Source organism: Strongylocentrotus purpuratus, unplaced genomic scaffold (genome assembly GCF_000002235.5).
Source record: "Strongylocentrotus purpuratus isolate Spur 01 unplaced genomic scaffold, Spur_5.0 spur5_scaffold_5, whole genome shotgun sequence".
NCBI classification, from domain to species: Eukaryota; Metazoa; Echinodermata; class Echinoidea; order Camarodonta; family Strongylocentrotidae; genus Strongylocentrotus; species Strongylocentrotus purpuratus.
This window is the reverse complement of record NW_022145611.1, coordinates 21,796,640-21,809,416: the sequence shown is the minus strand read 5'-3', so window position 1 is coordinate 21,809,416 and position 12,777 is coordinate 21,796,640. Positions and strand designations below refer to the sequence as shown.

The 12,777-nt window shown below is 33.6% G+C and overlaps 1 protein-coding gene across 4 annotated transcripts in view; it reads right to left on the bottom strand.

The window, feature by feature from the left end:
• LOC587412 (1-phosphatidylinositol 4,5-bisphosphate phosphodiesterase beta-4) overlaps nucleotides 1-12,777 on the bottom strand; it is a 93,675-nt gene that overhangs the window by 19,531 nt on the left and 61,367 nt on the right. For 2 of the 4 annotated variants that reach the window (XM_030998806.1, XM_030998807.1), the window contains exons 11-15: nucleotides 12,476-12,569; nucleotides 7,785-7,949; nucleotides 7,240-7,330; nucleotides 6,764-6,841; nucleotides 2,149-2,232 (exon numbers count right to left, since the gene is read on the bottom strand). In XM_030998806.1, coding sequence (XP_030854666.1) covers nucleotides 2,149-2,232; nucleotides 6,764-6,841; nucleotides 7,240-7,330; nucleotides 7,785-7,949; nucleotides 12,476-12,569 — 512 coding nt within the window. The remainder of the gene's footprint in view (nucleotides 1-2,148; nucleotides 2,233-6,763; nucleotides 6,842-7,239; nucleotides 7,331-7,784; nucleotides 7,950-12,475; nucleotides 12,570-12,777) is intronic. The other 2 variants (XM_011678827.2, XM_787140.5) reach the window with 1 other exon arrangement.

The window sequence follows — 12,777 nt, the reverse complement described above, 5'->3', positions numbered from 1 at the left end:
TTAAACAAGAAAGAAGAGAGTGAAATGAATGATCTAACATGAGAACCAGAGTACCTTGTCATAGTTAGGTCAAGTAAATGTGTGATCCTTCCAGAAGAAAAGATAACAGAAATAGGCATTCAAATATTCAAGAATTTCATTCTTTATATAAAGAAGCATTGAATTGTTTGTCTTTGGCTACATGCATGCATGGCCCTGATGTCTTTCTACGCTGGGACATAAACTGCCAACCATGATAAAACATTGCGAAAGCAAGGTAGAAATATTCTTTTTTTTAAGGAATTGGCACAAAAGCACTTTATACAAGCAAGCAGCTTGCTATGAGCAGAAGCAGTAAAAGCATAAATATGGCAAGGGATGAGCAACACAGCTAAAACATGTTAATATTATAAACAGGGAATACTAATTCTAAAAAGGGATAACATTGATATATTTTGAATTAAAAGGTAGAGCTAAAAAAAAAGGCATGCAGGGGAATACAGAATATAGTGTCTCTTGCTCTCAATCTCTCATCAAACAACACAGAGAGACAAACAGTTAATCACGATCAAAATGCATGTAAAAGAAATCACATCACACCAGCTTTATTTGGATAAGTATAAGCTTAGACAAATTGGTTCATCAGCGTTATTTCAATAAGTAATATATAAGTCATATTTCAATTGGCCAGTCTATTTGAAGCCACCTAGTTTGCATGATAAACACTCTGTTAATGACCAATAACCAGTTCATAGATACATTTTCATCAAGGATGTGACCAAAAAAAGAAAGAATGGAAGAATATAAAAAACTGATAAATGCACTTTTCTTTTCAGTTCACAACACAGTACATTGCAGTGTCAAAACAAAATACCTGCACTTTCAAACTAGATCTATGAATGTCTTGCAATAAAAATAACCTGGAATTTGCATTAAGAATACAAATTTCTGTGTAATCTAATTAGTTAAGGGCTGGGAACATAATTGTAAAGATTAATTTTGTTCTTAGCATTGATATTTTTGAGCGGTTACGAAACTAATATTACTGAAGTAAATATACTTTGATGTGCATACATCATGACAGAGTCCAATACAGCTTTTTCCAAAATAATATTGGTGTGATGTTTCCTTGCTTTTACATTGAAATTTGACCCTAACAATTAAGAGTTCAAATGTATTGATCTAAATATATTCAAATGTTGGATTTAAGCGTGTAAATATTCCCTCGTCGTTAAGTATTTATCATGTGTTTAAGCATTCCCTATTGGTTCTAAGATGAAAGATAAGAATGTGGCCAACTAATTAACAGTGAGATGGTTCCTCATACAAAGTCTTTAATGTTCAGAAAGATGTCAATAAAAGAATGATGCAATAGTTGAGAAAGCTGAAGGAAGACTTGATGAAAGAGTTATAATTTCTGTGTTTGAAATTTAAAGAAGTGAGATTGAAAGAACATTTTCCCCTTATTTTAGTGTTGTAAAATGATTTATCTTACACTCATTATAGTACAGCTTTCATTTGTGATGGTCTGGACATCTGGTAAGACCAAATCCACCTTTTTTAATCATATATTTAAAAAATAGAGGATATTTATGCAGAGAAAAATCATCTTTTATTAAACACAATGGATACTTGTATGGCTTCCAATCCTAAACCCATTTTTCATATCCATTGTTATAGACCTCTCAAAGGTTATCTCATGTTGTGTTGTTTTTGTTGTTCAAGTTACTTTCCTCTGAACAGATTTTTACTTTCACAAAATTGAACCTTTTCTTTCCTCCATAAAAATGTATGTTTATTGCTGATCAATGTATAATGTTTAGTTTACCTACAAATGACAGAAGTGGAAATGTTATTACACAATATGGTTACATTTTTTGGTAACAAAGTAAGTGGTGGCAATTGTATCATTTTCTGATGAAGTTAACTCCTCCTCCAATTTTAAGAGATTAAAAAAAAAAAAAAACTCCTCCTCCAATACCAAGAAAGAAAAGAAAAGAAAATGAAAGAAACCTTCAAACATCTCAAAACAAAAAATAGACCCAGACTTTTGAAAGCATCCAACCAGACAGACAGAATCAGAGAATCCCAAGGGATATAAGATTGAAGTCAGAAGAGAATTTTGAGGGAAAATGGTGAAATATAAAGTTATGAAATGAGTTGATGTACCAGGAGGCAGCTTGACTTTCCTAAGCAGGTGGGCAGCTACAACTTGGGGTGGAGGCATGTCATCACTGTCTTCTGATTCACTCTCTATAAAAGATTCAATTATTCAACATTGAGAAATACAACTAATAACACCTCTTATTCTTCAAAAGAGTTACAAAAAATAAAAAAAAGAGAGACATAAGGTATAAATCAGAATGCTTTAAAGGCAAATATTGGAATTCAAACGACGATTTGATTTTAGGTGAATCCTACTTACATTTAATTCACTCATTAATAGTGATCTGTCAATTTATGACAGGTTCAGTGACCCAATCAGAGTTCTACTTCAAGTAATTCACTATCCAACTTATGTATAAATCTGTTTATCAGAGTATTAAACCTATCTAGAAACATGTATGGATGAACCTGCACTATGTCTTAAACTACTGTGATTTATCAGGAGTACTTTGGTTGAAAGACAGACATAAAATATAAAAAGGGTTTTAAAAAAGCAAAATGCTCAGATTTCCAATGTTATATTTAACTATAGGGGTAAATGTAAATAATCATTATTCATGTTTCATATGTAAATGGTCAAATGCACTATAAATAGTGCTCATCCTCAGGTAGATTTATTAGAGAATCAGTAAGTACTGTAAAAAAAAAAAAAAAAAAACAGGATAAATGTACCTTCTTTCATGTGTTACAAATAGAATTTACAGATTGAAGCACTTGTCCCTACATGTATTATGTACAACCAACAGGCCATTGCATACAAAGAAGAATAAAGAAACCGATGGCAGAAGATGATACAGTGAATACCACTAACACATAACATACCACGTACACCATTGACTCGATCAAATGGTCAATCAACCCTCCACTTCTACATAAAGGAAACTACACTTCCAGGGAATATTTAAATATTTAAGGATATATTTGGTGGTTTTAGTCATTTCATATTACCTAAATTATTTCAAATCTATCTATAAATATGCCATAGATATCTTTTTATAGACAAAAGACATCACATGGATGTTTTGTAACCATGTTATCCTTCTTTTTGTTCATTCATACGACTAACAAAGAAGAAAATCTACATATAAAGGGCCCACCGCTTTTTGTTTTTGGGGGGAGGGGGGAGGTTAGGGGTCAATTTTTCAATATTTCTGAGTGAGATAGCATTTCCTTTCACACTTTTTTGAGATGGTAAGAATAAGAAATTGAGAACTTTCTGGGAGTGCTTGATTCCATGCCATAATGATAGGAGAGGGTTAAATGACCGCAAGAAGCTTTCATACATGTATATATATAATAGTCCATTCAACAATCATTGAAAAAATACTTGTACCACTGTAGCAAGACATCATCATGCAACAATTACCAGTCATTAAGAATAATTTGTGTGTGTGATAGCCAAAATATCTTGTCGTACAATTCTTTAAATACTTGTATTTTATATGGCTTTATAAAGACCTTGATGTTTGATTACTTGACAAAGTAGCTAGACTAATCATGCACAGTACACCTTCTGGTTGGAATGTAATCTGCTTAGGTAGACAGATTCCTCGCACAGATTTCACAAATGACTTCCACGGCTATCACTCATCGATTCACTCACGACACATGCCTCCATCCACTGACTGAGGTGCAGACAAGTTCACAAATGAGATACATGTATCTCTGTAGCATACACACATGCTTTATCAATTATACACATTACACGACACAAAGCTGACTTATTCTTTAATCTATGTGCAGTAAAATTATTGGCAATTTCAAAGAGTTTGTCATGAAGTAAATCAAACTACATTTCCTCTTGATTTGAATTAATAAAAATGTTGATATTTCAGGATGATAAGGTGCTGCTTGTATTTGTTTTTTCATTTTCATTTACTGTCTTCTATGACTCCTTAGCTCTACTCTTAAAGCTACGTGTATACTATTGATTCAACGGAGCATTACTATTTCTTTACCACCTCTACTAATACTTTCACACCAATAAAACAACCCTATCTATCCTATGTCATAATAATAAATATATATATATATATATATATAATTATTACCATACTTAACCTAAACAGAGTTATCACATTTACATATTAGCTTCATCAAATTGTAATACATATTAAAGCACTTTCAAATACATATATTTTTTATTTTCTTCAAATGAAATAATGATTTAAAAGCTTTCCTGCTGGGATTTTATGTGTTTTGTGTTTCCAGCATTGTATATTGTGTCACTTAACTGAAATTGATATTGTTATTCAACTATAATCATTGGGATGTTAATAATCAAATCTTTATAAAAAAATATCGGTAGTATACTCTGCTTAACCTCTTAGGCACCCCAAAGTAAAAATGACTATAAAAATGAGCAATCAAGGGAACATCTCTTTAGTTTTAATCACCTTGTGTTGTATTATCTACAGAAGATGTTCAGTAGGATCATATTTCATGTACCCGGTACATCAAAAACTGTGTAGGTCCCAACACGGAACCCTGAGGAACGCCACATTTTATCTGCCATAATGAACTATGTCCATCATAATTCACTAACTGAAATCTACTAAGAAGATCATCTTTAAACCACTGAAGAGGCAGGCCCTTTATTCCATAATGTTCTAATTTACCAGCCAATACTGCATGATCAATTGTATCAAAAGCTTTCTGGAAATCTAATCTACCCCTTTATTTTTCATGAGAAAATCTATAATCAATCAACAAACACTTTACAATATTTGAATTCTTGGGTAGAATTACTATCAAGGACACAGAAATATTCCAATATACTGATTAGTCATGGATTCATATTTTATTGCTTTGCTGAAACTTGGACTATCAACCAAGAGTAAATGAAAGAATATATCTGAATTCTGGTTATATCTATGACTCTACACTAAGAGACCTAATGTTTTCACACACACCAATATTTCACCCCAGACCCCCCCCCCCCAAAAAAAAAAATACAAAAATTGGTGTGCAGCCCTGCTTTGACATATTAGTTACCCTGCTTAATCCTTGCCGTGTCACAAAGTTACAATAAATGTTTTTGACTTTAAAGAGTAATTTATTGCTGTTTAATCATTTTGCTTCTACCGTTAATTGGTCACAAAATATCGGTGATGGAAGTATTTTGCAACAGCTATATTTCTTTACGTTTCCCAGGGATCTAGCTGCTTAGTCTAAATCATTTTATATCATGTTCTTCTTGGGCAGAATTTGCAGCCTAGCACAAAGAAAGTGGATTAGAGTTTAAATTAGCAGTGGTAGAAAATAATGAATGTCCAATTAGGGAGCTTAAAATTAAACCAGGGTAGTTGATGACAAATGTTTGATAAATGACTGAAATTATGGAAAGCATCAATTACTGCATGTATGAAAATGGGCAATTATATTCTATGAAATATACTTTAAATGATTTATTTATAGTACGATTCCTCAATAATTCCACAAACTTTGAAAGTGTTGCGATTAAAAGTCTACAAAGGCAGTTTATTCTGAATCATTTTTATTTTATGTGAAGAATATACATCCTACTTTTATACATTTTAAAGAAAAAAGGACTCATGTTTATCAAAAATAACAGAGAAAGAAATTAAAAACCTGTTTCATTTCAATTGAAAATGAAAATGATTGAATTATAAAAAAAACAAAAAACATTTACACTCTGGCACACAACTTTGTATAAAAAACTTTCAAAATCAATTACCAAATGAAGAAAAAAGGAAAAAAAAACAAAGATAATGCAAAAATAATGTTCATTTTCAAATTTAAAACCATTAAAACGGTGTTAAGACAAGCTACTGTTGTGCATACAAGGATGTTTATATATCAATTCAATTTAGGATAAAGAAATATTAATCACAAGAAATACAAACTAGATATAAAGAAGACAAAAGAGCCAGTGCAGGATTTACAACATACCACTACAAGTGCCAAAATTATTCATCTAGTTTTCTATACTATAATTTAAGATTTTTTGTTTTTTTCTATAGAGTGAGCTAATACGTTCTTTTTCAACAGAATGATAACATAAGATTCAAGGAAATGATTTATGCGTGCTTGTGCTGGTGAAACATGAATTAAAACTCTCAATAATCTAGACTAAGTCATGCAGGCAGAGCATGTGGCTGGTGGATGGGAAATGCTCAGAAATAAACAAAAGCAAACCAAAAAAAATGTGATAATATAGGCTAGGAAAACATAACAAACCAAAAACAAAGCTTAAATCAATTTGAAAATATATGCATTTTGTGGCCAGCTGGTTGATTATGCCCAAACTAGGATTTATCAAAAATGGTGGATATAGAATTCTATCACTCATATTCCTGTCAACAATGTGTATATTCAAGCACCTCTTTCTTTCAACTTGAAATATACAGTTTAGCATTTCAGTGCATAGTTTTCAATGGAGAGCAAATACAAGGCCACCATGGTTCTTATGAGATTATTGCATTTCACTCTCTTGGAAAGGAGTTGTCAGTTCGGAGGATTAAAACTGTTAAGATGGGCCACAACAAACTTACATGAAGAAGAAAGAACCAACGAGAGATAGTCAAAGAGATACAGGCAAAGGATAGGAAAGAAATTATTTAAACGGTAGAGACGGTTGACTTGGTAACACACTCACCTGATTCGCATTCTTCTACTTCATCTTCTACGTTGACTTCAAGCAGTTCTGGTCGTAACCGCATCAACTCAAGTTGTCCTGTACAACACATAAAGATATGGATATCCTAATCATACCACCTTCTGCTTTATATACATTGAACATGCCGTGAACATTAATTCTGGAAAAAATCTTTAAAGACGCTATTCAATGAAAATACAATTTTATATCAATGGGAAGTTGAATGAACACAGAATACAAATACAAAGGAATTACAAAATATATTGGCCCTTTTAGTTTTGCACAGAAGTAAATTAAAACCTCATTTTCCGCACCCAACCAAATTACGGGTCAAAAGTGGTCAAATTTACTATATTTCAATATTCTAAACAATAAATATTTGAATGAAATTTCTGAAATGCATTTTTCAAGCAAATTAAGAAACATTAATTTGCATTATATTATTGTATTTTATTTGATGAAGGAAGTGTACTTACTCTGTTCTACATCTGGTTTCAGCCTCTTATTTTTTATAAGAATCTTCCTCTTTAATTTATTAGGTGATGGAAGAGGAACACTGGCCTCCAACTGTAAACAAAACAAAAATGATAATATTTAACACCGTCACATGCTGCATAGATTTCATCCATACAAAATGAACCATACATGAATCGGACACATATTGAATCGTTTTTATTCATTTACATTTCATCATTAATAACACTGACATTTAAACATACTTAACTTTTACATGCAAACGTTTTTTCATCGTGAATCCAGTTTCTTGTACATGCCTTTTATGTTTCAACAAAGCACAATTACCAAAGAGCAATCCTAAATAAAAGCGTGGTGACCCAAACAGACACACAATCAAACACACAAACAGGCAAACTGACGTACACACAAACAGACAAAGGGAGGTACACACAAACAGACAAAGGGAGGTACACACAAACAGACAAATTGACGTACATACAACGGGCAAACTGACGTACACACCAAACTTTACAACACAATGTTTTATGAATGGGACTGGACATACCAGATGATCATCCAACTTTTCGGTGAGCAGGAATTCTCCAAGAACCTCTTCACAGTATCTTGCTAGTTTGAGCTGTTGAGGTTTACTACAATGGTTCTCAAAGGACAGTATCACTGGGAAGTCTGACGTCACAAATGCAGTGTCTCTGATAGCTTGAATCACTTCCTAAACAACAACAAAAATGCAAACATTTCATTACTTTAACATAATGCATAAAAACTTGAGTTGAAATTAAAGATAAGAGAAACATATATCATCTATAGTTTGTTCATCTATCTGGTCAAATTCTATTCTAATCAACACAAATTCTTACATTATCGTACCATAATGTACAACTATTGCTCAACTCACCAAAGACTTAAATATTGATCAGTCTTGGTTTGTGAGATCGCCTTTAATATATAAACCTGTTAACCGTTTCTTTAAATACAAAATAAATACTGTTAAAAGATACTTATTCCTTTTTCAAAAACTCAAGGATACTACACAATTCATAAATGTGAAAAAGATAGTGATTTGCAAATATGTCAAAATATCTCAGTAGAACCATTTATTGGACAAAGCATTACATCCCAAAGTATGAACATATGCTCCACAGCAATATCTGACAATTGTTAAGACAAATGGTGAATGCTTTTAATCAATATTTAGTCTTGTGAGTTTATAAACTCTACTGCAACAAATAAATTTGAAAGGTATTACATATCTGATTATTTGTAAAAATAGTAGTCTCTCTCACATATATATGTATTTGACCAAAAAATCTTCACTATCTTTTCTAAATGTAATTCCTCTCTCAATATGTATGCGTCTGTATATTCATTTTCCTTTTTCCTGCTACTTAATATCTCCCCTCACACTCTATATGTCAATATCTACAGCCCCCCTCCCCCCTCCATCGCTTCTTCCCTCCCTCTTTATCTCTCTTTACATGTCATTCCCTCTCCTCTAATGCCAATACCTGGGTCTAGATGTACAAATAAATAAAGCCTTGCAGCAGTGTATAAGTTGAAGCCTATGAGGAATGTTTATTTAGAGGGAGCCTAGCTGTACCTCCACCCGCCCACTCGTTCCTACCCATCATCTAACTCAGATATAGAACTAGCCAGGGACATGGGAGGTCTCTTTTTCAATACACAGCTAAATGACTGGATAATGAATCCCTATGTGACCTATGATCTATCATGCAGTCTAGTAGTCCACAAATAGAAACATGTGACATTTTAAATGATTGCTAGGTGATCAGCATCGCCTTATCTCATTACATGTAATTTTCTGAAGTAAAAAAAACATGGATTAAATAATAATCTTTCACTCTATACTCGTTTTATTTGAAGCGTAAGCTGGAGATGGGATAATGAATTATTGTGAGTCCCTAAATGGCTTGGGGAGAAGATTAACAGGTGTAATACTTCTGAGGCTAAGTAAATACCCTCTGTGGCATGGAGAAGGTTAACATGTATGACACAATACAGCCAGAGCACAAGGAGAGCCTCATTAAAACAAAGTAGGCAATATCTTCTCTCCAGCTGGAAAATTAATTGAATCCTCTCCCTCATCTCACGGTAGGAGTTCATCATCTTCAAAATACTGGTCCCTTTCACACTTGAGGGATAATCTTTAGATCAATAACTGCATCTCGTGCAATGAGTTCATTATCCTCTTTCACAATTTAAAACTAATCTATCTTTAACATTTGAAGTACATGCTACATCAATGCAGGCAACTTCAGTGCAATGACATTTAAAACAAAAATTGTATAGCCTTATTTGCATTCTAGAAGACTTTAGTGATCATTTTTTTTTTTAAATCCATTTTTGGATCCAAAAGAAACATGAAAACCCAAGATTGATTTTGTCTACGTGTGTGTGTCATTTTTGTACCAGTGTGTGATAAGCATGATAAATGAAAAGGGTAATGTTCATTTATTACTGAAGGCAAAAGACTGTTGATATAGATCAATTTGAGAGGCTTCATAGATGTATGTTAAATACCCAAGCCATTACAACAATCTAAAATACAATAATGAATTAGATTACGCCATTGCAAACTGTTGACAATGTTTTACGGCCCTAATTTATAGCCAATTGATTTGTAACCTTGATAAGAATGTGATCTCTTCTAATGGCACTACCAGATGCAATATTTATATGTCTGAGGCTCATTTTGGAATGTGTTTGTACATGTATTCACCTGTGCTAATTAGAGTTAGAATGCAACATGGATACAAATCCGTAGCTCCCTCAGATCTTCATCAGAAATAATACGGTGTTCACAGTATCTCAAAATTAGAGGATGAAATTGTACCAGATCAAACCTTATACTACTGTGCAAGTAGAAATTATTTTGTATCAAGTCTCCTCATTAGCCAAATTACAAATTCTGTATATTCGGTCACCTACCTCTATCTCTGCTTGCCTCTTTATCGGTATCAATCTACAATCTCAAAAAATCTTTTTCCTTTAATTTAATTTCATTTTATAGTCATTACAACTTCTGCCTTGTGTCATTTTTACCGATTGTGTAAGTGTAAGAATGCTTGATTTAGCCATTTAAACCTCACTCTTTAATTATGAAAATTACCTCCTACATAGAGATATGTGAATACAGCACACTCCACTGATCCACAGTTATTACTTTTCACACCTGGCTTTCTCTATCACTCTTGGATTTTGACAGGTATGTGAAATAAACCTCATAAAAAAGACAAGGCTCTTACACGAATGCATTGTGTGGCTATGCTAACCATACAGTCAGAATGTTTGCTAGATTACCGAAAGGACTTCAAATCTATAAACTGTATGATTCCCATGTCCTTCTAACCGTTACCTCCCAGTCTCTTACATAGATGTTTGCTTGAGTACCAAAAGGACTTTAAATCTATAGACTGTATGATTCCCATGCCCTTCTTACTCAGAGTCAACAATGAAGTGAATTTAATCACCCTGTAGGCAACGACAACATACTAGCGTGGGAGGATTGCATTAAAAACTCATTAGTAAAACTAACATTATTCTAGACCATACTCAGACATGAATCCCTGATAGAGACATGAGCCATTAGACCAGTTCATTGACTTATGTAACATGCTTTTAATTTAATTTAGTGACTCCATTAGTGTTTTCATGTAGATTTTCAAGCAATGTTGTCTGAAATTTTTTTTTTGCTTGCATGTAGCTCATTTCTACACTTCAGTTAATTTACTCTCCTGTCATTTCATCTACCGGTAAAATCATTCGAATCTACTAGACACAATATTTAATTCAGAGTAAAAAGTAAATAAAAGAATGACATTCTAGGTAATTGGGTATTGTCTATTTAATAGACCCAGACTTTATTGTAGTATAGGCCAACATAGGAATATGAACGGTCTCCAATAACTTTAAGACCAAATCAAGTTCAGTCTGCGTAGGAAGTCACAGACAATTCAACAACTTGTACATTCTTTTGCACAAACATACACAACAAATTTATAGTATGGACTCTATGAAGAAACTGAATGATATTAGAATTACCATTAAACACTTTTGTACATAGTGCAAAAAAGGCGTTACATATCACAGAGTCCCAATTGTTTTTATCCAATTAGCCTGAAAAGAGATCTCAAGACATTGGAGCCTATTAAGATGTGTATCATATGGAGCCTGAGAAAGTCTGAGAATGCAAGAGAAAGACTGAAAAAGACATGTAACAGAGCCTATACAATGACAAATGGCACCTCTGATATCAGTATCTAAAATAAAATAAAAAATTGTATGAATGAATTTACTTTAGGTAGCTTAGCTAATGTAGTGCCATAAAAAGACAATACATTTCGCTACGCTACCCAGTGGCAAATTAGCCCTGTGCTACAAGTTCTCCAATAAAGTCTACTACTACAACTTCTACATATACCCCATTCACAGTGGTTTTGAAATTTGTAGCGGCGTTGTAGCGGAGCGGCGACACCGCCATAACACCGCTACAAATGCATTCACAGTAAAAAAGTTATCCCGCTGCAGCAGCGGGATAAATATCATGTACCCATTCACGCTGCAGCGGGTGATTTTTATTACCTCCGTAACAAACACGTGTATGCATGGCTCATGACCCGCGAGTGACCCCGATATGACCGGAAATACTTCAGCGCGGGGTTTTCGATTGCTTGAAATTGCGCGCGCTAGCTGTACTTTACACACTTTACTTTACTTTTTAAAAAACTAGCATTTTTATTGCTTCCAGTCAGAATATTTTAATTTTTTGAAGTGTGAAATATTTTTATTTGGATAATTATAATATCTACATAATAATAAAATCAATTTGAATCCACTGGTTACTTTATTTCTATTTCACTTTATGTTCCCCATTGCTGGAGAAAAGAGGTCAGTGATAGGTAAGTAAACAAATCACACGTGTTTGTCTCGGTGTTATAGCGGAGAGCCTTCACACTGAGTAAACACCGCGACAGCAGCGGGACTGTCCCGCTGCTGTAGCTAGGCGAACCTAGCGATAGTTTGTCGCGGCGTTATCGCGAGGCGGTGTTATCCCGCGATAGTTTATAACGGGTCCGAGCCTTCACACTGAAGACAACACCGCGACAGCAGCGGGACAGTCCCGCTGCTGTCGCGGTGTTTGAGGCCACTGTGAATGGGGTATTAGAGGAACCTAAAAACAGACAGAAAACAGAATAGAAGATGTTAGGACATACATACCTTGAATTGTATATCAGTACACATTGCAAGTCCATGGGTTATGATTGGTTCTTGGTCTTCACTTCTTCCGTCCCAACAGTCTAACTCAACACATCTAAATAAAGACATTCATTCAACGATTACTTATTGTTTTCTGATTTTGTGTAGTACTATCTGATTTAGGAATTGAAAAGATGATTCAAGGTACAGAACAAACATAAGAGAGAAAATTTGCAAAACAAGCATCAAACTTTTTTCACTGATAAATCTAATAACTTGTTAGGGAGAACGGTGGATTTAATTGAAAGAATAGAATTTAAATA